At 34.9% G+C, this 23,158-nt stretch overlaps 9 protein-coding genes across 9 annotated transcripts; 2 read left to right on the top strand and 7 right to left on the bottom strand.

The window, feature by feature from the left end:
- Window positions 1-1,936: 1,936 nt before the first annotated feature.
- RO3G_09291 (uncharacterized protein) lies at window positions 1,937-2,553 on the bottom strand (the record flags this gene model as incomplete). Its single annotated transcript, XM_067663876.1, has 4 exons — window positions 1,937-2,078; window positions 2,133-2,263; window positions 2,361-2,459; window positions 2,521-2,553. The coding sequence occupies 4 exons, from the start codon at window positions 2,551-2,553 to the stop codon at window positions 1,937-1,939; spliced, it is 405 nt and encodes a 134-aa protein (XP_067519977.1).
- Window positions 2,554-4,331: 1,778 nt separating this feature from the next.
- Window positions 4,332-4,641, top strand: RO3G_09292 (uncharacterized protein; the record flags this gene model as incomplete). Its single annotated transcript, XM_067663877.1, has 2 exons — window positions 4,332-4,478; window positions 4,537-4,641. The coding sequence occupies 2 exons, from the start codon at window positions 4,332-4,334 to the stop codon at window positions 4,639-4,641; spliced, it is 252 nt and encodes an 83-aa protein (XP_067519978.1).
- Window positions 4,642-5,187: 546 nt separating this feature from the next.
- RO3G_09293 (uncharacterized protein) lies at window positions 5,188-7,044 on the bottom strand (the record flags this gene model as incomplete). The annotated part of the gene is made up of 3 exons (XM_067663878.1): window positions 5,188-5,528; window positions 5,559-6,611; window positions 6,660-7,044. The coding sequence occupies 3 exons, from the start codon at window positions 7,042-7,044 to the stop codon at window positions 5,188-5,190; spliced, it is 1,779 nt and encodes a 592-aa protein (XP_067519979.1).
- Window positions 7,045-7,339: 295 nt separating this feature from the next.
- Window positions 7,340-8,040, bottom strand: RO3G_09294 (uncharacterized protein; the record flags this gene model as incomplete). The annotated part of the gene is made up of 2 exons (XM_067663879.1): window positions 7,340-7,810; window positions 8,005-8,040. The coding sequence occupies 2 exons, from the start codon at window positions 8,038-8,040 to the stop codon at window positions 7,340-7,342; spliced, it is 507 nt and encodes a 168-aa protein (XP_067519980.1).
- Window positions 8,041-10,267: 2,227 nt separating this feature from the next.
- On the bottom strand, window positions 10,268-13,876 carry RO3G_09295 (uncharacterized protein; the record flags this gene model as incomplete). The annotated part of the gene is made up of 9 exons (XM_067663880.1): window positions 10,268-10,283; window positions 10,337-10,433; window positions 10,613-10,846; window positions 10,895-10,973; window positions 11,026-11,101; window positions 11,154-11,305; window positions 11,358-11,947; window positions 11,998-12,451; window positions 12,500-13,876. 9 exons carry the CDS (start codon window positions 13,874-13,876, stop codon window positions 10,268-10,270), a joined length of 3,075 nt encoding a protein of 1,024 aa, XP_067519981.1.
- A 2,603-nt stretch (window positions 13,877-16,479) lies between these two features.
- RO3G_09296 (uncharacterized protein) lies at window positions 16,480-16,899 on the bottom strand (the record flags this gene model as incomplete). The annotated part of the gene is made up of 1 exon (XM_067663881.1): window positions 16,480-16,899. The coding sequence occupies one exon, from the start codon at window positions 16,897-16,899 to the stop codon at window positions 16,480-16,482; it is 420 nt and encodes a 139-aa protein (XP_067519982.1).
- A 386-nt stretch (window positions 16,900-17,285) lies between these two features.
- RO3G_09297 (uncharacterized protein) lies at window positions 17,286-18,051 on the bottom strand (the record flags this gene model as incomplete). The annotated part of the gene is made up of 6 exons (XM_067663882.1): window positions 17,286-17,365; window positions 17,448-17,511; window positions 17,565-17,592; window positions 17,657-17,757; window positions 17,809-17,919; window positions 17,989-18,051. The coding sequence occupies 6 exons, from the start codon at window positions 18,049-18,051 to the stop codon at window positions 17,286-17,288; spliced, it is 447 nt and encodes a 148-aa protein (XP_067519983.1).
- Window positions 18,052-18,208: 157 nt separating this feature from the next.
- Window positions 18,209-19,000, bottom strand: RO3G_09298 (uncharacterized protein; the record flags this gene model as incomplete). The annotated part of the gene is made up of 1 exon (XM_067663883.1): window positions 18,209-19,000. The coding sequence occupies one exon, from the start codon at window positions 18,998-19,000 to the stop codon at window positions 18,209-18,211; it is 792 nt and encodes a 263-aa protein (XP_067519984.1).
- A 3,569-nt stretch (window positions 19,001-22,569) lies between these two features.
- RO3G_09299 (uncharacterized protein) lies at window positions 22,570-23,116 on the top strand (the record flags this gene model as incomplete). The annotated part of the gene is made up of 2 exons (XM_067663884.1): window positions 22,570-22,719; window positions 22,766-23,116. The coding sequence occupies 2 exons, from the start codon at window positions 22,570-22,572 to the stop codon at window positions 23,114-23,116; spliced, it is 501 nt and encodes a 166-aa protein (XP_067519985.1).
- Window positions 23,117-23,158: the final 42 nt, after the last annotated feature.

Here is a 23,158-nt window from a genome sequence, read left to right on the forward strand (position 1 = left end):
TAAAGAAAAAAATTGAAAAACATGTACACGTAACCCGCGCTTTTATATTCTTTTTTGGAATTTGTTGTTATTTTGTTTTGATTGAATTACCTTTACAAAGAAATCTTATATAACCTATTTATCTCAAGCAATTTAAACTATACCCATTATATTTTGTTTCCTTTTAAACGGATTTTCTTTTTTTATCGTATGATATAATAATACATGTTCTGATAGTAAATTATTACCATGAAATCAAAATTTATAAATATCCTGTTCTGATACAACTCTAGCTAAAAGTTAAATAAATCCAAAAATTAAGCCTATATGAGCAACCTAGTCTAAGACGTTAAAAACTAAACCATAATCAGTACCAAAATATATGTTAATATAACAAAGCATACCAATTATTGCGACTTTATTTATATCTCATCTTTATTTTTTCCTTCTTTATCTTTTGTTTATTGTTAATAAACCAAACTAGAGGCGAGCACTGTATAAAGATTATTGGACCCTTCTACAAAAAGTTACAAGCTCCTTAAAGTAATTTGTCCTCATTGTATTCCCTGTGTTTTATCAAGAAGCTTTTGTAAGGCATTACTATATTCAAAAACTTAAAGGGGTTTGAATCAAGTACACTTTACAATTGCTTGATTAATGTAGGTTATCAGTCGCTCCATGCTAATCCTTGTTCTGTAAGAAAAAGCATCATTTATATTGGAGTAAATATATATTTTGTTTAATTGAAAAATTAACTACTGTTTGAGTCAATAACATTCTATGAATGACTAACAACTTCAACATATTTGGCTTTTATAAGGTCCAATATTTTCTCAAACAAAAAGTAAAATTTCAGTATTATCTTTAGTATCCAATTTTTAAAATGTTTTACCTATTTTTTTAATTGCTTTAGTGACCTTAGTATAAAGTTAAAACCTACATGTTAGTGTCCAAGAAAACAAGATTGCCACTTGCAGCTTTAGTTGATGCTTTTACTTCATAGTGCATGTTTTGTATAGGCTTTTCTCATTCTTCTGAAGTATGATTCATTTCCCTGTATTACTTGCAATATATATATATTTTGTTGTCAAACAGTATAAAATAAAACTTTGCAAATTATCTTGCATTAATAATGATTTAATTACAATTCATTTTACCCTCAGCATGTTTAATCGAATGTTGCAAACACCAGTGTTACTCTGAGATCTAGTAACATCAAATTGAATACAAATTACTCCTTTTTTAAAAGCAATTGTATGCAATAATAAAAAGCAACGAATCGTAAAATTAAACTTGTCTATTAAACAGAGCTAAAATTCCTGATCAAGGAGCAAGCTATTTAGATGTACTACTTAGTTTGTTTATAACATATCTTCTGATGCTCCTTTGTTGAAGTACACAACAATTAATTATTTGTATCCAAGTATTATCATGTTATGTTTCAATTTTGATGCAATCGTTGCTATCAGTTTTATAGTTAGTATCTCATGAAAAGTATAAACAGTTTTTATATTTTTAAATGTATTTTATCCTTAAACGGAAATACTTATCATCTTGTTCCAAGGCCTTATCTTTCCATTTAATGTATTTCATAATATCAATGTATATAAATATAAACAGCCTTGTTATGATATACTAATTTACATAATATAATTTATAATTTGTAAATAAGCTTACTAAAAGATGATGATCTTATGGGATAACGTAATATAAAGGAAGCATCCACAATTGTTTCCATGCAGAACAATATCTCTAATAATAGCACTACTTTATAAATATTTCTATTAAGCTTGTTAGATTTTATTCTACTGTATTTGTATTATTATATTTAGTTGCTTTTTTTCAATTGTTTGCAGGATTATTTATTTATGAAAAAAAAAAATTAGAAGCATAATGCATATAACATTACATTTAGTAAACTTATGAACGCCAAAATTTTTATGTATTTTATAATTTTTTATTTTTTTAAAAGGGTATGCGCGGCAATAACGACCAGCGTTATGCCGACACCGATTAAAACGGTGCGGAGGACAGCAGAAGATGACGGCTTGAGATCGTCAGAGGGAGGCGCTGCATTTCGGCGCGCTCTACTCTTGACGCTATATGAAAAGAAGTTAGAGGTGTGTAATTTATAGCAAATGTTTTTTACTTACATCTCATATGCATTTGTTAGAATAACAAAGCATTCTTCTGCTTCCTCCTTCGTCATACCCTTTGCTTTATCAGGGTGATAAAGAAGAGCCAGCTTCTTATACACCCTTTTAACTCCAGAGGCCGTGGCGTTCTATAAATCAAAGTATTTAGTTTTGTATGTTACGATTACTATTTTTCTACTTACTCTACTGACCCCCATTGTCTTGTAGGGGTCCAACGCCACGCACCTCACTCTTCTGGCTTGGGTCATTGGAATTTCCTCCAGATTGGTAACTTGCGTTGCCAAAAGCAACAGGACAACGCAGACAAAGATCAAGAGAACGAACCTAATAAAAAGCATAGGTTAGACAATAAAGCCAGGATTTTTTCTATTTTTTTATGACTTACGTTAAACTTTTTGCCAAAGTTTTGAGGCCACATGCCTTCCTACGCGTCTGGTGACGAGAGACGCCTTCATTTCCTGAAATAAAAAACAGTTTTATCAGTAAATTTTATGGTACTGAGTTTATATTTTACCTTTCGTTTTCAACAAAGAAAACAAAAACCGCAAAGTAATCGGCAAAAGAAAGAGCACGATTAAAAAAATGTTGAAAAGATAGCAAACGATATAAGACATGATAAAAATAATAAAGAAAAAAGAAGATTGGATTGAAAAAAAATAGCAGTTATATAAGATTTGTCTGTAGATTTTTGGTTGGTCAAAGATGGATCAGTTACCTCAAGTGTAACATAAACAGATATGCAGCTTTCATTACCAGCGACTGTTGTTCAATATTTTTTAGGAAAGATATACTGTAAAGTCCTTAGCGAGCAAAAAAAAGCTCAAAATATTGACCTATCTTTGAAAAGAAATGGTGTATACCAAAATCAGATGATTAGATATTTTTGTTTCAAAAAGTTGGTATTAATTATTAAAAACAGATCGTAAGCTGGTTTGGGTAAACTGGTTTGGGTAAGCCGATTGCTTCAACAGCCCTCTGTGAAACCGTGTGGTATTTACTTTTTTTTTTTTTTTTTTTTAAATATATATATTTTCTTTTGTGTTATATTGATTGTGAGTAAAAATAAACAAACTAAATCAAAGATAAAATTTATAAATTTGCTGCACACTCTTGTATTTTATGATTGGTCAGCCTATACCAAAGGAATAATAAATATTTTTAAATGAGAATTTATGTTTATTGTGTTAAATAATGAGCATATTTGTACAACTTATTCTCAATTTCGTCATAATCAATTATAGAATACTAAAATCAGGTTAATTTGTTGATCATCTATTGTTTCTAACAAAATAAAAACTTTTAAGTTGATCATGGAAAAAAAAAAAAAAAAAAAAAACCTCAAAAGCAAATTTTGCCGTTTTCTTTTTGTGTCATAGCTGAAAGTAAGAGTTATCTATAGTAAAATATATATAAGCTAATTTTGAAAAATATCATACAATGAATATTAAAAAAATGTCAAAAACACATTATGAACTCAGTTTCAAATATAAACTTAAAAATAGGTAACAATTAAACCGGTTTACCCTTTTGAGCCATAATTAAAGGGTCAACAAGATAAGGGTTTGGGAAAAGCAGCTGAGGTCCTGTGTTTTTTTTGAAAAAAAAAAAAAAAAAAGGACCAATTGAATCCAATCCATCAAACCCAGCATTATAAACAACTTTAACGTATTGTGTTGCATGCATTGGGTTAAGAAACTTACTATAATAACCAGTTTGTAACCTATAGTTAAGCTTGATCAAACTGATACAGAGCAGCGGATGCATAATAATGAAGATAAATAGAATTTACTAAAATAGCTGGCATGTTAATACTAAGAGCACGCGGATTAAACATATGGTTCATAAGCAAATACTAAGGCCGTCTTCGCAAATGGAAAAGTATACTTATTAGCTATGGATATAAATTAATATCACTTGCCGATATACTTTGACAACCTTAAAAGACATATTGTGCTTGGTTTGTTCTAATGATGATTTTCATCTAGCTTATTTATTAAGTGTACGCATCATCCAAGAAAAAAGCAACAACCTCTATGGTTGAAATCTACAAAAGCTAAACTACAAATTATCGCTTTGTGTACCTGATGAAAATAAACCCAATCAGCCAGTATGCTTCTGTGACCGTTATTGGCCTGAGTTTGATATTCCCTGGCCCTTTCTTTTTTCTCATTGTCTTTATTTTTTGCAGTAAAAATAATGTCGTCAAGCGTTGGAGTCAATTGTACAGAACTTAAACAAAAATATGACAACTGTTTCAACCGTTGGTATTCCGAAAAGTTTTTAAAAGGAGATACAACGCCAGAATGCGAACAATTGTTTAAAGATTATAGAGCATGCGTCATGGTAAAATGAAGAACAAAGAATAACAAAAAAAAAAAAGTAATAATCAAGCGATTAATAGCTCACTTTAAAAGAAAAAGGGATTGATAAGCTACTGGACAATTCACGTAAAGAAAATCCTTTTCCTACAGGGAATGCACAAAAAGATTCAGAAACAACCGATTAAAAAAAGTACAGAAAGTAAAATAAAATATAGAATAAAAGAAATACAAGTGCTTCTACGACAATCTCTCTTTTTTCGCTATGGTTTGTAATTCTTTGCCGCTTGATTATTTTACTGTGGCTAGTTATATTTAAAATATCAGGAAATTTATTTAGCATTAACAGCAGCATTAGACCAGTAACAGCGAGGATATATGCGTTAAGCATGAAGTTTTTCTAATCAACTTAATTATCTCGCTATTTTTCTTAGGATTTGAATTATGGAAGCAAAAAAAAAAAAAAAAAAAAAAAAAAAGCCAATTTGGATGAGTTGAAGAGAGTGGAGCAGGTGTGCATGTAAAGCATGATGTTAGCAATGATAATTTAGAAGGCATTGTATGATATTCGATCAAAGAACGAGACCTGATAAAGAAAGACTTTAGAATGTGACTGTAACTATGAATACAACACGTTAAGCCCATGATAAAATGCAGTAATCGTATAAAGTATGGGATATGGAAATAATACACTTTTTTTATTACAAAATTAAACAAGAAAGGAATAGAAGCAATTAAAAAGGGGACATGTGATGAGATTTATAATTCAGTCTTGGACGATGTGGTTTAACAAACTGTGCTATTGGTTCAAGTGTTACTTTTTTTACAAATTGAGATACGAGCTTTGTGGTAAGTTTGGCTGTCACCAAGTTTTCGAAATAAGGTGCTTTGTTGGTATGGTGACTTGATGCCCTAAGAGAACTTGTCCCAGAATCGAATGAACTAAACGAATGAGCCCTTCTGAGAAATCCACCTTTTATAGGTGCTTTTATAAATTGGGCGTCAGCATCAAAGGATATACCTGGATCTAATTTATCTGCAACTTGTTTTTTCGTTCTTTTAAACATGTCTTTTTCTTTAAAAAAGTTCTATTTTTAATACATACCTTTATTAAGTTGCTCCTCTCCAAAGACCTTTGAATGAATTAGCATAGACCTTGAGGCCTGATCTGGCGTGGGCAGCTGTATTTTCCATATTGTATTTTTTGTATAGCTTTCTTGAATGATATCCTCGTCGATACATAAAACATTATTTTTGGATTTCGAATTATTTTGTTTTTTAAATTGTTGCTCATTAGCCATCTCTGTTTGCAACGACTTCTCAAGAGGATAAAAGGCTGTTAACAAGCCAACCTGCTGTAGCTGAATGTCATCGTTTTCTAAAAGTGGTTTTATTCTTCTGATGTGCTCATTGATGTTGAGTTTGATGTCAAGTTGATAGTCAGTAACATATTTCAGTTTGTTGTTTGGGTACTCTAAAGACCAACTTGATTTCCCAAGTTGAGAAAGGTCAGAGGATAGCAGTCTCAATGCCTTGATTCGCGAAAAGTGTAATTGCTGAGGTGTCATTTCATCGTATTTTGCTGGCCTGCAGGAGAGCGTCATAGTATGAGTCTCTGCTGATGGTGATGATGGTTGATCCACAGAGGGAAATTTACAAGCTGGTTGAATATAGACCTTTGAAAATCCACTCAAGATACTTGCTGACGTATATTCCTCAGTCAGAGGAGACCAAGTTAGTTTCCAAAGATATTGCTTGCTCTCTATATCTGATAACTGATTTGCAGCTATGGAACGAACTACAAAACGATGGTCCTTTTCTGTATACTTTTGCTTTGGAGCTGTATACCAGCAAAGATAACTTTTTGTTGCAATATTGAATATCTTGATAGGTTGATAGGCAATAATGTGCACAAATCTGGATTGGATCATACCACGAATCATTGATTTATAAGGCTCATCAAAAAATTCATGAAGAGGTGTTAAATCCAATCGAGTTACGATCATACAGTCGCTGAAGAATCTATAGAGTGAAAATGGTTTGTTTCGTTCTTTTGTTTTGTGTTGATCCTTTAGAAAATTTAAAGCGTGATAGAAATTGTTTGTGCTTTCTGAGTTATTATTAAATGTGTAAGATTTGGAAAGGTGCTGTTTATAGCCTATTTTGGTATTAAAAATAAATACAATGATCGTTACGTTATATTTACCCAACATAATTTTTCTAGGCCAAAAATAACCAAATTCGATCCATAAAGATAAAAGTAAAGACCATTGTGTATCTCTATCTGACTGATTAAATATATCGTCTATTCTACTCTGTAATGTCTCTGTTGGTCTTAATATCTTATCTACATTAAATACAGCATGCTTGTCTATTTGGATCGAATGCAAAGTATGTCGAGTGATTGATGTAGATTTGTTATTTGAATGAAATAGCATGTAAAGATCAGATAAAGACTGAATTAGACTATCATCGTTCATTGTAGTAACAGCACCAGATTCAATGAGATTGTCAGTCCATGAAGCTTCAGACACAATTTCAGTTGTAATGTAATCATCATTGTTTGAGTAAATCAATGTTATTTTTGGCATAGTTTCCAATACAAAACAAGCTTGGTTTGCCAGTGTCCCATTTGGACAAATCCCTTTTCTCCAATCCTTTAATCTTTCTAACAGTTCTTGCGTATCGCTTGGATTTAATTCACTTGATTCTAATAAGACCATGTAAAGAAAAGAAAGTAAAGAGAGAGAAAAAATATGAAATTGGAGAAAATAGGAGGCAAAAAAAAAAAGTTTATTCCGTGTTACTTGATACAATGGTCATTTGACTACACGCAGTATTAGCCAATGTTTAATGTTCAAGATCTTGTTACTTTTCTTTTTTCTGCTAGATTTCTTTCGCCTGCTTGAATTCTTCCAAATCTAGTTTGCCAGTTTTCTTGAGTTCTATCTCTTTTTGCTCGCCTTTTCCTTTTTGCTGTTTATGTGGATTGTTATTTTTTGGATGACCATTCAATCGAATAGATTCTTCATAGATAACAATGGCTTCATTCAGATGTTCTGCCATATATTCTATCCTTTCTTGACTTGGTGGATGAGTCGATTCAAACCATTTGTTGATTAATACTAAGATGTATTGTAGTAAACTGGCATTTAAACTTTCATATTTGTCTAGTGTCTCATCATTTTCTTTTCCTTGATTCATTACCACCAATCCACTTGCTGTTTCTTGGTTTTCTCCTTGCTTTTGCGCTTCAATAATCATCTTTTCTAATTCTGCTATTGCTTGCCAGGTCTCTATTGCCTTTCTGGGATCATATCCTGCTTTAGCCATCAATTTTAATCCTACAAGATCAGCCTACAACAAGATTTGATTTAAAAAAAAATTAGACATGTTCGCAAGTCGATCGATTACCTCTCTTTCTAATTGTCTGTTGTATGTTGTCTCTGATTCTAGTGTAATGAATGTTGAAGTGAAAATGCCAATATCTTGATTTACGTGCCTAATGTACTGTTTAGTTTGAGTGTGTCATGAAGGATATCACACATTACGGTCCAAATATGTCTGTCACCATCCATAATAGACATCTTGCTATGTCGCTAAACATAGACATAAGCTTTACAGCTCCATGCTTATCAGCAATGTGCCTTTGCAATGTATGTGCCATTTCATGGGCTAAGATAGTTGCCATCCTTTCCGTGTCACCTTCAGTACAAGCATAAAACAGATTAAAGACAAAGATACGCGGCCCGATACACAATGCATTCACAACATTGTTGTCATTAACAAAGTCTACCTGAAATTTTAGCTTTGATGCAGATGACTTAATGTTTTCTGTGCTCTTCATTCTGGTCTCTAGATCATCTGACGGAACAATCAAAAGAGCACCTTCTTTGTTTTCCACCTGAGGCTGGTCTTTATCTACAGCATATCGCTGCACAGGAGCTCGAACGTCGTCTACAGCCGCCGCCGCCAGATTATCGACAATTTCTTGCATCCATACCATAATTTTGTCATTTCTTGGTAGAATCATCTTTTGCTTTTCTTGCAGCAGGTTATTGAGACTGGTGTTCATCCGATCTTGCTCTTGCTGCTCATTCAAGTAAATCAATCTCAGCCTGGATGTGTTTGGTGCTTGATCTAGCCCGACAGCAATAAAAAGAGAGAGACCGAGTAAGGGTATGCCGGCCAACGCTTTGTTTGTCCAGTGTGACATGCTTTGCTTTTTATAAAGTCTCAACAAGAGTAAAGTGGCAGATAGATTTGAGAACATTGAAATAACCTCGATAACACTCGTTGTCTTTAAGGTACCAATTAAAAAAGTCGGAAGAGATAGCAGAGGAACCTGTGAGGGACGGCTGCCATGAAATGGTCTAGGCTGAAAAATTGTTTTTTTGGATAGCCAGAGTTCTTTGGTACGAACATGATGACGAGCGGAGACACACGAAAGGACTGAGTCTTGAAAGGTGATGAATCATATCAGCAAGAAAGAGAGTAACTTGATTATATCTTTATTTTTATATATACTTTAAAATCAAAGAAAAAACAACTGCTCCATTTGGCAAGCATCGATAGATTCAGACATGCTTACCCCTTCAATAGACACACATCAAGCGACTTTCTTTACACCCTATAAAACGAAACCTCTCTTCTTCTTTTTTTCATTGAAAGCTTAAAAGTCATATGAATAGTGATGATCACAATAAAGGAGAATAACTGCAGATGCCCTACCTTCATCACCATCTTTCCTAGTAGACATGAACAATTCATATGTTTTCCCTAGACAGAATTCTTTGTCTGTGAGAATCACACGAAACAAAGATCTACTCATTCATTGATCACGAAAACATCAACCTTTTTGAGATGCGCATGTTATTATTCACATTCTAGCTCCTACGATCGCGCTTTAACAGAGAGCAGCGATCTCATGTTGAATATGAATTGTAAAGCTTGGTTAATTTTCTTAATACATCTTCTCCAGACACATGTATTTCACGTACTGCAATTAATTCAAAAAAAAAGTCATTTTGTTCCTTAGTCAAGATAGAGGATGTTGACGAAAGAAGATGGATGTGATAGAGCAGCCAAAGGATAAGAAAATGGGTGATAGGATGAGCAGGAAATGATGCTAAAGGTGTAGGCTCCTGAATAAGCTTGATACGGTTTATGTATAAACACAGGTTTCTAAATAGACGTCTGATGATGATAATAAAAACAATAAACAAAATAATGAATGATAAAAGTAAATGGGCCCAAACAGTGATGTGTACAAAATAATACTGACAAAAGTGAGCCCATTTCAATTTAAATGTTTGACCGATAACATCTAGTGTCTTTTTAAACATGACGGTTGAAGAGATGGCCTTTGAAGCAATTCTCACAGAGTGCATTGGATCAATCGTGTTTCCACAAGATCAAAAAAAGATGACAGCAAGAAAGTAAAGGGGTCATGATGGATCTCTGCAAGTATAATGTATCTCTTCCCCCCCTTGTTTCACCCTGTTCTTTTTACTATGATTCCTGCTTCTAAAACCCTTTTCCTTTTTTGGTATAAATACAGCTTGCTCTTTTTTTTTAATAGCCCTTTTTAACCAATGTTTTTTATTGTTTCATAAAAGAAAAAAAAAAAAAAAAAGCCTTCAAAATATAATACATCCAAGGAAGAGAGAACAATGAGGAATAGATATATAAAATATGTGTGTTGATTGATTGTTGTTTAAATATATAAAGTATATGAATGTGTGTAAATGTGAGTGTGTATGTGTGAGTGTATATAAATATGTATATATTCATAATAAGGTATCTTTTTTATATCTACTGTTCTTCACCACTGTTATTTCAATGTTAATCTCTGGTATAAAACAGATCGAATTGTTTGCTTACTTTGAAGAGTCTTTAACTGGAGTCTTTGGGGATGCTTGTGTGATCCAATCATGCTGAAAGGCCTTTTCAGGGGTTAATCTTTTTTCAGGGTTCCATTCTAAACATTGTTTGATAAAGTCCAGAAATAATGTATCACTGCATCTCAACACTTGGCCGAGCGATTTGCTTGCCGGCTTACGTCTTTTCCCCCTTGAATTACCTACCACCTTTGGCTCTCCTCTGCGGTCTAGATGAAAGAGTTATGATGATGATCATGACTTGGCTGTTTTTGCTTACCAAAGAATAAATGTCTTCTTTCACTTAATTGAATTAATTCTACATCAGGCGCACCCATCACTTCCATAATACAGCTCAATTGATCTTGTTCATTCTCTCCTGGGAATAAAGGTATGCCTGTATAGAGTTCGGCTATAATGCATCCTAAACTCCACATGTCGATGGCCTTTGTATAATCGAGCCCAAGGATGATTTCAGGTGAGCGATAGAATCGACTTTGAATGTAGGTATACACTATGTACAATAGATGAGTTGGATTGTGGTCTTTATCATTCATCGTACCTCTTTGATTCTCTGAGCAACTACTACCAAAATCAATGACCTTGATTGTACTTTTATTTGGATGTTTGAGCAAGATGTTCTATTGTATTCAAGTTACATTTTATGTTTGTATCCTCTCATCCATTCTTTACCTCTGGTTTTAAATCGCAATGAATCACACCGTTTTTAGCAAGCAAAGACAGTGAGCGTAATAATTGTACGGTAAACCTATTTTAGGGTGAGTGATCCAAAGGGGGATGTGTGATCCTGTTGAATGTACCTTTTGATGAGTGGGATATGAAATCCTTGAAAGTTGTTTATCTTTATGAATTCATACAAATTCATACTGAGGCATTCACAAGCAATACACAGATGGTTTCTGAAATAGAAATGATCCGTCATTTTCACGTTATGATGTCTATCCTCTGGATCCTATGATTTATAATTGTAAGCAACAGGCATCAATCATCGCAGGATGCATTACCCATTTCACCAAGTCACTCAGGATCTTGATCTCTGTCTTTGCCTGAGCGTGCACTCTCTTTTTGTTTCTGATCAACTTGACGGCCACGATCACATTCAGTTTGTGATCAAGACACTTGACCACCTGTCCGAACGATCCCTGTCCGAGTTCTTCCAAGATCTCATAACGATACGCCAGGTGATCACCCACCACACTCTTATAATCCCCTCGTTCATCGTCGTAGCCATAGTTCAGGGCCGGATTGTCTGGCATCGCCTGACGTTTCTTGATGTTTTGCTGACCCAAGAAATACACCTCGGGATATTGATGAATTTCAGACTGTTCAAACGGACTGAGCTGATGCCCGTAAAATTTGATGGCCATCTGCGGTGACTTTGGAAACGGACTGAAGGCTTCTTCCATCTCCTTGTCCCACATCATCAAGACGTCCTTGATCTTCTCTGGCCTTTCCACCAACAAGTCCAGGTCGTTCGCATGCGATTGACTTTTTTTAAACAACCTCGCGTTCTTGGGTTCATCAATCGCATGTTCTGCCACCATCGCTTCCAGTTTTTCAAACAAACTCACCATACGTGCGTTACTTGCCTTGCCTACAAAAAGAGATGAGACACGTGTGCGCGATGGCTCACACTTGTTTTACCTTGCTGGTTGGATGGTACGCTGTTCATCACCGTGTTCTCATCCACCAGTGAATTTTTCCTGCGGTGGTTTGGATCAGCAGACGTGGTCTGTTTTCGTGCGTCATCCAATGCGGTCTTTGTTTCGCCCATGCTTTTCCTTCTTGCTGATCTGGGTCGTACACGAGGAGAGGGTGCAGAAAGAGGAGATGTTTTGAGTGGTGGTGTAACCGTGGGCTTGGATGAGATCGGATGACTCTGGCCCTTGAATTTACGAGCCGATAAGGATTTTTTGGGTTCATCGGGTGAGGTAGAATGGTTTGGTATCGGCGTTGTTTTATTCGAACATGATTTGTTGGCTATAAAACTGTTTCGTTTTGCTGGTTTGGGTAATTCTAATTGGATAGGTTCAACCTTCATCGGAGGTAATTGAATAGACTGAACAGGTGGCGGTTTTGCTAGACTGCCTGGTAAAGTCTAGAGAGGAAATGGGTGAATTAGAAACCTATTTTTTTTTTTTCTTACCTTGCCACGTTTACGAGTCATTGGCACTGTAGTAGGTGTAGGGTTGGCTGATGATTTCTTGGCTTCTTCTTGTTGTTTTAATAAACTTTTACGCCTTGTGGTTAGTTTAGCCGCCATGGATGGAGAAGTAGGTAAACCGTCTTTCAGGTTCTCAGTTCGAGACATACGTCTGGTGGATAAGACTTCCATCGGTGTCTTCTTTTTCTCTCCAATACTTCCGTTACTCGTACTACTCGTACTTCGACTGTCTGTGTTCAATTGACGGGCCTTGAGAGAAGCCGCAGCCAGGATAGATTTTCTTCTCATCACATCATCGTTATCCTCATTTCGACTCTTCTTTCCTCCTCCTCCTCCTTTAGGCGATGTCCTATTGGATGCAGCAGCGACTGAATGTCGACGTTGTCCATCGGCAGCCAAGGTGGACTTCATGTAGGTTGGCACCAATTTTGCTCTTTCTTCTTGGGCCAGTGTGCCACTTGACAGTGTCCTTCGTCTGGCTTGTTGAAGAGGTTTTTCTTTGGCAACGATGGACTTTCTTTTGGTATGATGGATACCATTGGTTGGTGAAATATTCTTTGGTAGAGGAGACTTGGAAAGAACAGAGGTTGTGACGATAGATCTTCTTTTGGTGTTATTGATCGTATCCACTTGCAAGTTATTTTTCGTGTTTGATGTGATGATGGATCGTCTTTTGGTGTTATGGATCGTATCGGCTGGTAAATGATTGTTCTTGGATGGAACTGAGGTGGTCACGATGGATCTTCTTTTGGTGTGGTTCATGTCAATCGGTGAATTGGTATTCTTTGGGGTAGAAACAATGGACCTTCTTTTGGTATCCGTGGGTGAGATGCTGTTTTTTATGGTGGAAGGAACAACCGATCTTCTTTTGGGCAACAACTCTGCTGATGAATTACTCTTTGTTGCTGCAACAATGGACCTTCTCTTTGTATGATCCACCGGTGAATTATTATTTTTGAGTGCATGAGAAGAAACGGAGGTTACAATCGACCTTCTCTTAGGAATCACCTCTCCCGGAACATTATTGTTATTATTCTTTGGTGAGGAAACAGAGAGTCTCTTTTTGGAAGCCAAGGGCGATTTGTTCTTTGGAGATAAGAGACCCAACTTGGCCAACTCTTGCTTTCTCCCGACCGCCAGAGTATCACGAAAACTATCAGCCAATTTGACATATTCTGTTGTTGTGCTCTGTCTTCTTTGCTCATTCTTTTTGTTGGGTTGAATCACACTACTTTTACGTCTTCCTTGCTGTTGGCCATTCGGCTTTTTTGCCTCTACTACTTTTATATATTCATGGTTTTTTTTCATAGGAAGCCAGTTTTCGGTGATGTAAGGTTTGGTGATTGTCGGTGAGGACATGCAAAGATTATGTGTTTACACGCAAAATATTGTAAGTTTTATTTTTTTTTCCCTTCTTTTCGTAAAAGTAGGTTGTTGATAAGGAGAGTAAAGTGAGAGAAATAGCGAATTAAATAAAGAATGAAATATGTGTGTGTGTGTTTTTTTGTTTTTTTTTTATTTTTTTTGCTCAACAAAGAAAAAAAAGAAAGGAAAGAAAAAAAAAAAAAAAAAAAAAAGAGAGCGTCTTATTCTATTTGAAAAATGTTTTTTTTTTAAAAAAAAAAAGTAAAGCAACAAGAAAAATAAAATAAGAAATAGGGGAGGAGGGGGGGAAAGGGGAAGAAAGGTTTAGTTTGTAAGGTCAATTGAAATATCATAAGGATCTGTTCATCTCTGTAATAAAAGTGCTTTATTATGATTATAAACCATGCGATTCTATTTTAACCTAACGAAATTGTGTCGGATACTTAATCTACTGTCTTATTATCTCAGGGCGATTTTATGGTAGAATACGTCACTTTAGGATGAGATGAGTGAGTTACTTTGAGTTGAATCTTTTATCTCCCTTTGATTTCTTGGTAGGACAATGGTCTGTGTGAATAAAAGAAGTGAAAGTGAAGAAGAGAAAGGATGAATACCTGTTTAGGATGATTGATGTAGACAGAGATTAAATAAACACTCAATTTCACTCCTTATAAACACAGGGTTGTTTTTCCCCTTTTTTGGAAATTGATCGATGGTGTGATGAACAACAGACTGTTTTGGTAGTAAACCAACTCTTATATTAAACCTATGCTTCCCCTTCAGTTTAGTTTATAAAAGAAGGAGAAAAAGAGATTGAATCATGAAACGATGTTTGCATGACAGAATGCTCTAAAATAACCTTGAGATGATAAACAATGACGCCACATCAGCTTTATAAAGGACACAAGGACCCTTTTCACACAGACTTAAGACTGTTTATAACCTTGACCTCCTTTGAACACAAACAGTTAATGTCATCTCCTATTGTATGAAGGGAGGGAGGGGGTTAGAAAGAGAAAAGTGACATGTGATTCAAGATTTATTTGTTTAGTAAGGTTTGATGTACAAAAGGATAATGATTAGACTGTGAGATGCTGCTTTTTAAAAGTGGGGAACGAGTGTTTTATAATTTATTTCTTACTTTTTGTGTAATCCAGAAATTGAAACTTTCAATATTATTAAATCCATGAGAAGCATCTGGTAATAACTGAATCTTTTCTATGCTTGGATATATTCTTATGAAACGAACGATATGTTCATTCTCCCATGTCTGTCTACTCGCCAGTGTGAATGATTTCAAATGTGGATTGGCAATTGATTTTTCAAGTTCAGATATTAGTGTGTCTGCATGAACATGAAGTTGGCACCCCAGCACAAGATCATTTAATTGTGGGGATTGAATAATGAATTTTCCCAAGGTTTGAGCGTCAATGGATACATAATTGGTCTGTTTGGGTAAGCCGATGAATTTGATCGATCGGATGTCGAGTAGTTGAGTCGGTTCGAGATGTAGACTGTGATCAGACAGAGTGGTCCATCCACAGACTGTGAGATGCTTTAGATGAACACAAAAAGACAGAATGTATCGCACGATACTGTCACGTACTCCCCAGATATGAATAGATTGAATGTGAGAGAGGTGTGGATGAAGAATTAATTTTAAATCCATTAATTTCCAAATCTGATTTGATGGTGGCTCTAAATAAATTGATCTCCAATTCGATGGATTGTCACAATAAAATCGTAAGGTGCTTGAGACAAGTCTTAAAGAAGATAGATCTTTAGATGATAATAATGATGTGATATTTACAAGTATTTCTGGTGGTAAATCTAATAACATTTATTTTGTGTACAAAATAGAATTAATAAATAAAATATAAAAAAAAAATATAAAAAATAAAAAATAAAACAATACTTTTATAAGTTCTACATGGGATTACTTAGGAGAAAGTTTCATATAAACCATCTCTCTCTTTTAATAAACAAATCAGGACAAATCATTTACTTTATGAATCACTTGGAATTCTTTTTTAAGCTATACATTAAACTGCCTATTTGAATGAATGTGATGTGCATCTTGACTACAAACACATTATTCTCTTGTATTTCACATTCATAGGTTTTGCATCACAACAGCATAATATATTCACTGACCGCTACTTCGGCCCACACCGTAAATTGGTGTCATTCTTTCTTACTTGACCCTTCGCGGCAGGCCGTCAATTGTATTAATTTAAAAATAGCTTTTTTTTTTTTTTTTTTTTTTTTTTTTCTTTTTGTATGCAAAGTAAACTCTTGATTCATCACGCGTCTGTCAGCTTCTTGTACAGAAAATAAGCATGTTTTGTTTTTTTTTTTGGGCGATCTACAGAAGTAATTAGATGATCTGCTGCTGTATTTTGATTCTTTTATTTTGTGTTTTACTTGTCTTTACAGGATTGAATGGGTTGTGGGTTTCTTTCTTTAAAAATAATAAAATGTTTCTCTTGAACGTGTACAGGGTTTCTGATCAAAAACACAGTGGTTTATTAATAAAAAAGGTTTTATTTCTAATAAAGGATTACAATATAATAAGAATTATTTACAAAAAGATGAAATTATAAAAGTGGCAAACTATTTCTTCTTGTATTCTCTTTCGTTTCTAAATCAACAGGACTTTCCTCTTCTTCTTCTTCTTTTGGATGATGTGTTGTCATGTTTGTAAAATAAAGAGGTCCACTCAGATTACTTGTATTAATTGATAACTTGGGTCGTTTATTCATAAATCTTGCCTTGTCTTTGGGTGGCATAAAATCATTTTGTACAAAATTGATGGATAAAGCAAAGATAAAAGAATCCTTGATCTCTTTCTTTCTCTTGTTTTGTTGAATATCAAATAATAAACCACTTCTGTCATAATCGGATTGAGAATAAGTATGAATGATCATTTGTGGTTGAGTACAGAATCTGACGTGATGATTAGAAGATCGTTTTCTTTTATGTGAGGTTGCAAGACATGAAGCAAGTGTTTCACTCATTGAGAAGGGAAAGAAAGAAGGAAAGAAAGAAAAGTTGATTTCTCTTTATAGTCTCTCTTTTCCCCCCCCTTTTTTTTATTATTATTTTTAAATCAACATACATTCAATAAATGGATTTAAGCGGGTTTTGTTGTTAAAAATAATTAGAATAATAAAAAAAAGGGAGGGAAAGAGGATAAGAGGGTGAACTCCTTATTATTTATTATTAGATTCATTTTTTATAATAAATATTTACATACCAATTGTACAAATAGGAATGTCCTTCTAACGCGTTCTTTTGCCAAGAATAATAAAATGTGTCCTTTTTATTGTACATTTTCTAAAAATAAAAACCATTTTTTATGCAAAATGATGATCGTCTTTCTTCATTGTGCCGCCATATCTTTTTAAGCAAATTCAGCACTATCAGCATCTCGTACATCTTGATATCCACCAGATGGGAAAGCACCCGGTGCTTCTGTCCAATCTATAATATAATTTAAGTCTATCATTTCTTTTCCCCCTCTCCTCCTCCTTCCCCTTCTTTTTTTTTTTTATATCTCATTTACTTCCTGCACCAAGTGGATCTCCTCTTTCTTGAAGGCTACCAACACTTGTATAGACAGTCATTGGCTACAAATGAATATAAAAATAATTAGCATTCATTTTTACAACTAATATCATACTTTGATAATAAAACTAATAACATTAAAACTAATAATAAATCATATTAAACCATCTCATTCAATACACACACACACATATATCCTTCTCTTACAACATGGCAAATCCAAATCCACTCTCACCTTGTGGATTACCACCGTGCAAATAAAACCAAATCAAATCCAACAAGATGCTTAAACCAAGTACACCTGTAAACTATATAAAACTATAAGCAAACAAGAAAATTCTATCAACACGACCATTTACCGTCTTGAGTGGCGCATTTGATTCTCGATAGTTATAAGCCCAGGTACCAAAGAAAAAGATGGGAATGTTGTAGGTTGGATTAGAAGCAACCGCACCAAAGAGTGAAAGTGTCTTGTCAATTATTAATTCTCTCTTTCTTTTTTTCTTTCTTTCTTTTTTTTTTTTTTTTTTTTTTTTTACCAAATGTAAACCTAATAAACTAGCAAGATTACTTTGTTGAGCCAATTGTCGAACAATATCCATTTTATAAAAAAAAAGAGAAAGAATGACAAGTTACACAGTTGTATGGGTTATTGGCGCGTATTTTAAAAAACAGGTGGACAGTACTAGATTTGAAGCAAACGTCTTTTTGTTTCTCGCATGATTTTTATTTGGGTTAAGAAAGTATTATTTACAAAAGTTAGAATGGCTGAGTGGGTATAAATAAACCATTACGGTAGATACCAATTTGCTTTTTGGGTGGCGGTACAAATTCAGGGGCATCAAGGTTGAATGAAGACTTCTTTTCCTTCTTCTTTTCTTCTTCTTCTGCCAAATCAGAGAATGAAATAACAGATTTTGTCTCATCCACTTCTTCCTTCTCGTCATCGTCTTCTTTCTTTTCTTTTACAAAATTCATAAAATCTGGCTCGATCGCTTTGTCTTTTTCTTGTTGTCCTGTCAATTCTGAGAAGGAAATGGTTAATTCACTCGACTTTTCTTTCTTTTCGTCTTCTTCATCCAAAGTGACAGGTTCAGTTGGGTCTCTCTGCTGCTCTGCTTCTTTTTCTTTACGTAAACTGTCCAATACGGCTTGAATGATATCACTTGAATCGCCAAGGACTAAATCAGTTAAAGTGCAGGTAATGTTGATATGCTTCACTTTCTTTTCATTCTCTGTTTCGGTAGACAGTAAAGAAGCAAAGTCAATAATAACTTCATTTACCACTTCCTTATCAACATCCCCTTCTATCCCAGGTGTCTCTTCTTTTCTTGGCTTTTTATCCGTCCCAACAAAGTTGAATTGAAAAGGTCTGATCGTTGTTCTGGTCACTCCCTCTAATGGATCGTTCAAATCTAAAAGAAAACCAGACGCGCCTTCATTCTTTTCTTTTTCCAGTTCAGTCTTGCGTTCACCAGGGTTGAAATCCACAGCAAGAAAGTTTGGATTCGCAAGCTCCTTTAGCCAATAATCAGGATCCCACGAACTCATTGTTGTCAGTTTGAACCAAAAAAAAAAAAAAAAAAAAAAAAATACAAAGAGCATGTTATGGTTTGCTTAGTGACTTGTTCTTTATTGTTTATTTCAGCCAAACTGAGAACGGCTTGGATAAGGGATCCAGCAAGAAATTCAAAGTCAGAGTTGAATGGCTGTGTCATTGACTCGTTCACTCACCGATACTGTCGTTCAATTCCCCCAGAAGTAGGCCTCTGTAGCATCCATCTTCCCTGAGAAATTGCGTCGCTCATGACATCCTGCTTTCGCTGGCCCTCGCAGGTTGCTATATCCGCCTTAGCGTGTGGCTCCTGGATTGCGTCTGCCTGCTCTGTCCTGGCAGGAATTCTGGTCGTTTGACATATCCTGGATTTGCCTTCATTTCCTGATGAAGATTAATGCATGGTAGTCTGCCTGTGTCCTCCGCCCTTCCTCAAAGAAATAGGACCCCCTGACCTTCCCCAGTGTGTCGTATCTGTAATGATGATGTTGAAGACGCATTTCATTCTGTGATAGGACGCCCACCGAGGTGGCAGTTCTGATCCTTTAGCACTGTCTTTGTCGAATCTGATAGACCAATTTCCTGACTCGCTATCTGATACTAAACTATCAGTGGGGAAAATGAACTAGAACCAATGTTACTAATGAAGAATTAAGAATGATGCAACAATGGAAAATAGTATGTAATATAAAGTACACTATCTTAAATATTAATAATATTATCGAATAGTGTAATACGAAGAACAGACTATTCTATTCACCAACAGTAACACCCCCAAAAAGAATTGGATTTGCCCTTGCTGTTGACGTTCAAAACATAAGCAATCCTAAATCAACAAAAGAACAAAATATACTCTGCTAAGCTCAACAAGCAGCCAGGAGATGAGTTCACAGTACAAGAGTCAATCTATTTCATATGGTCAGTACATACTTACAATTTTGAATAATTCCAGCACGGTTTGTAAAATAACTCTAGGAAAAAAGAAACACTCTATATAAACTATAAAAGCACAAAAAGAATAAGAAATGATTTTATTCTATTGTACAAAGCAAGAGAGATTGTATACGAAAGGATAAAGTCTAAAGGAATACCAGCTTCATTGAAGAAGATCATGCTGGAATTGTCAAAGCTATGAAAAGATAGTTAAATGTAAACACTATGAAGGTAAAACCAATAAAAGGATTTCAACCATTTGGCTTTTTCATACATGGTATTGAAATTGAATTGTACATGAAGTTTGATAAAGAAAGTGGTTATCAAATGCGCTTGATCCAAATCGTCTCATTACTAGCCACTCTTCATGCTTTTTCAAACATTAGAACAACCATTTCTTTGCTTTTAGCTTTAAGGTATGTAATCATGATGATTTTATTATAAATGACTGATGCTGTCATTCTTGTTTATCTTTATGACTAAAGCATCCTTGCCAGACAAAGAAGGCGTTACAAAAGCTTATAGCTACTCTGCATACACTGCAATTTAATTATCTACTGTAGTACGTGTAGCTGAATAAATACAACTATACGGGAAAAATGAATTCAAAGTCTTTTTACAATAAACTTCATTGCTCGTCAGAGAATGATCTAGTTGTACTGTGCTTCCTAGCAAATTTAGCGAATCAGTTGTGAAAAAATCTCATCTCGTAACGACCAAGGCTCCTATACACAAACCAGCAGCGGTAAGAAATTGCATCGAGAAAAGAGACTGCAAGTGCGTATACTTTTACTGATCTGATTGAGCTATTCGGGTCAAAGGCAAAGTATAGTGGTAAGATCAAGTCTTTTCATACAGGCGATATACTCTCTTTTAGAATAAACGTAACTTTAGAGAGCTATCAATGGTAATTACAGCATGCTGTCAGCTTCTTTTCAAGATGCTTAGCAGTGGAACCAAAAGCCTTTTGTAATCTAACTCTGATCGACGATCAACCTTGAAGCAAGATTGAGAGGATTCGTGGCAAGCGGCTCTACGAGCCTAATGACATGGTGGTTCTATAGAAGATTATGTATCGATTGATTCGATCGATAAGCAATTTTGCTGAAATAGACCATATCATTATTTTATCTTTCAATTAAATTCACTGTTTTCTTTACTTATTCCCTTTTTTCCCCCTTCAGCCTTCAAGTTATTTCTTGAAGAAGGTTTCAAAGTCATCTATTGAGATGTTAGATTGGCATGTTTTAATGCTTTGCATGAATACTACCTAGTAGTTTAGCGAGTAATCAAATGAAAACTACTTCAAGAAGCTACTAGCATAAAGGAAGAATTAGTATAAGCACTCATTAGTTAGCAGTAAAAGGAAATTAGCTTACAAGCTTCAAAGAACAAAATGAGGATCACCAGAATATATTGTTTATACATTAAAAAATAGCTATTCAATGCCCATATTTGCCTATAAATGTAGAAAATGCCTGGGTTTCATTTGCTGTCTGTCCTTGAATACGTTGCAAATTAGAAGTGAAACTTGCTTTATTATTTTTCAAAATTTTATGCCGCCATTTAAATGAATTATGTTTTTTCAGGAACGCTACTTTCTACTTCCCCCCCTCCAAAAAAAAATCATTACAAAATTACACATGTTCAAATCTCGGAAATTAAGGTGGCAATGAATTTAATGTAAACCGAATGGCAATACAGTAGGTTTTGTTAATCTATACTTTATTCAAAAATTGTCTTTCTCCTATTCATTTTCATTTACCCTCGCTTTCTCTTTACAGTATTATATTTTCTTTTAGTGTGTAATTTGATAAAACAAGTGTTTTATTTCATTATTTGTTTTTATTTTAAAAATGGTAATGAATTGGAAGGAGTGCTTTTATAAAAGATATAAAAAAAAAGATCTGCTATTTCATTGTTGAGTATAAACTTAATTCATCAACCTCATAAAATTATAAATAAACTTTTTTTTCATCTTTAACCAATTTATCGTGCCAATACTTATAACCACTCGCCTTTTCTTTCTCGTTAAAAGATGATTCAAGTTTCTAGTATACTTTATTCATTTCCTGCCCAGATGCCTAAAACAATAAAGTCAGGCGCAACTTATACTCTACTCCTGAGCCACTCTGTTTCAACTACCGCCCAACCAATTGCTGCAGCAACGACTCATAAACATAGCAATTCAAACAGTCGAAAGAAATCTAAACTACTCAAAACTAAAGCCGCTTTCGATGATACATTTGCTAGAAAGAATAAATACAAGTTCAGCGTTGTTGGAATAAAAAGCTCAATCCATTCAATTCCTACAAACATACCCACAATCAATTCTGTCTATTCAGCTACTGGTTCACAGACCAAGTCACACACACGATCGATTGTATCCCATCATTATTATCATCATCATCACCGTTATCGCCATGGTCGTCATCCGAAAAAGACCAGGACCTCAAGTCCTGCTTTGGCTGGGAACAGTTTCACGAGTTCACTCACACCAAGTCAAATCGTCGGTATCATCTTGGGCTGTTTGCTGGTGGTCATGGTCGTGGTAGGAGGCTGTTTGTATATGGTTCGAAAGAGAACAAAAACATCGATTATAGAAAATAGAAGAGCGTCTCATTTTTACTTTATGACAGAAGAAGCTGAAGGTCCTTCAGAACCTTGTATTCCTATTCGAAATGAAAATCGCCCAGTGAGCAGTGATGGGGCTGAATACACCTCTGTGGTCGATGCAGCCACCTTGCATTCTCCTCACAAAAATAAAGGAAATGATGGACTTGTAAGACAAAAAGAAAGGAAAGGTGATATACTGAATAGTTGAATAGCAAACATCATTATGTCCACCCAAATTCCCTATATCAAAACGAAACATGGTACGATGTTCGAGTCCGCTTGATAGCCTGTCCTTTGAATCCGATAGAGACCACTTTAGTGTATCTGCCATTCAACCCTTCCGATCCTCCTATCATACCGCAAAAAGTACACAACCTGAAAGCATCATCAGTTCTTTACAACGCATGCAGGCATCTAGGATATGTGATTCGAGCAGCCTTCCTTATTCTTCAGAACGCGGTAGCCCAGTGCCCCAAACGGACTCTCATTTTTGGGATTTGGAAAGCTATCAATCTCTGTCGCCCGATCTGCCTGTGAAAGAAGCAGCCTCGCACAAGTACTAATCCTAGACTACACACAATGGCTGTTGAAGCATGATGTATAAG

Source organism: Rhizopus delemar, genomic scaffold (assembly GCF_000149305.1).
Source record: "Rhizopus delemar RA 99-880 supercont3.7 genomic scaffold, whole genome shotgun sequence".
In the NCBI taxonomy this organism is placed as follows: domain Eukaryota; kingdom Fungi; phylum Mucoromycota; class Mucoromycetes; order Mucorales; family Rhizopodaceae; genus Rhizopus; species Rhizopus delemar.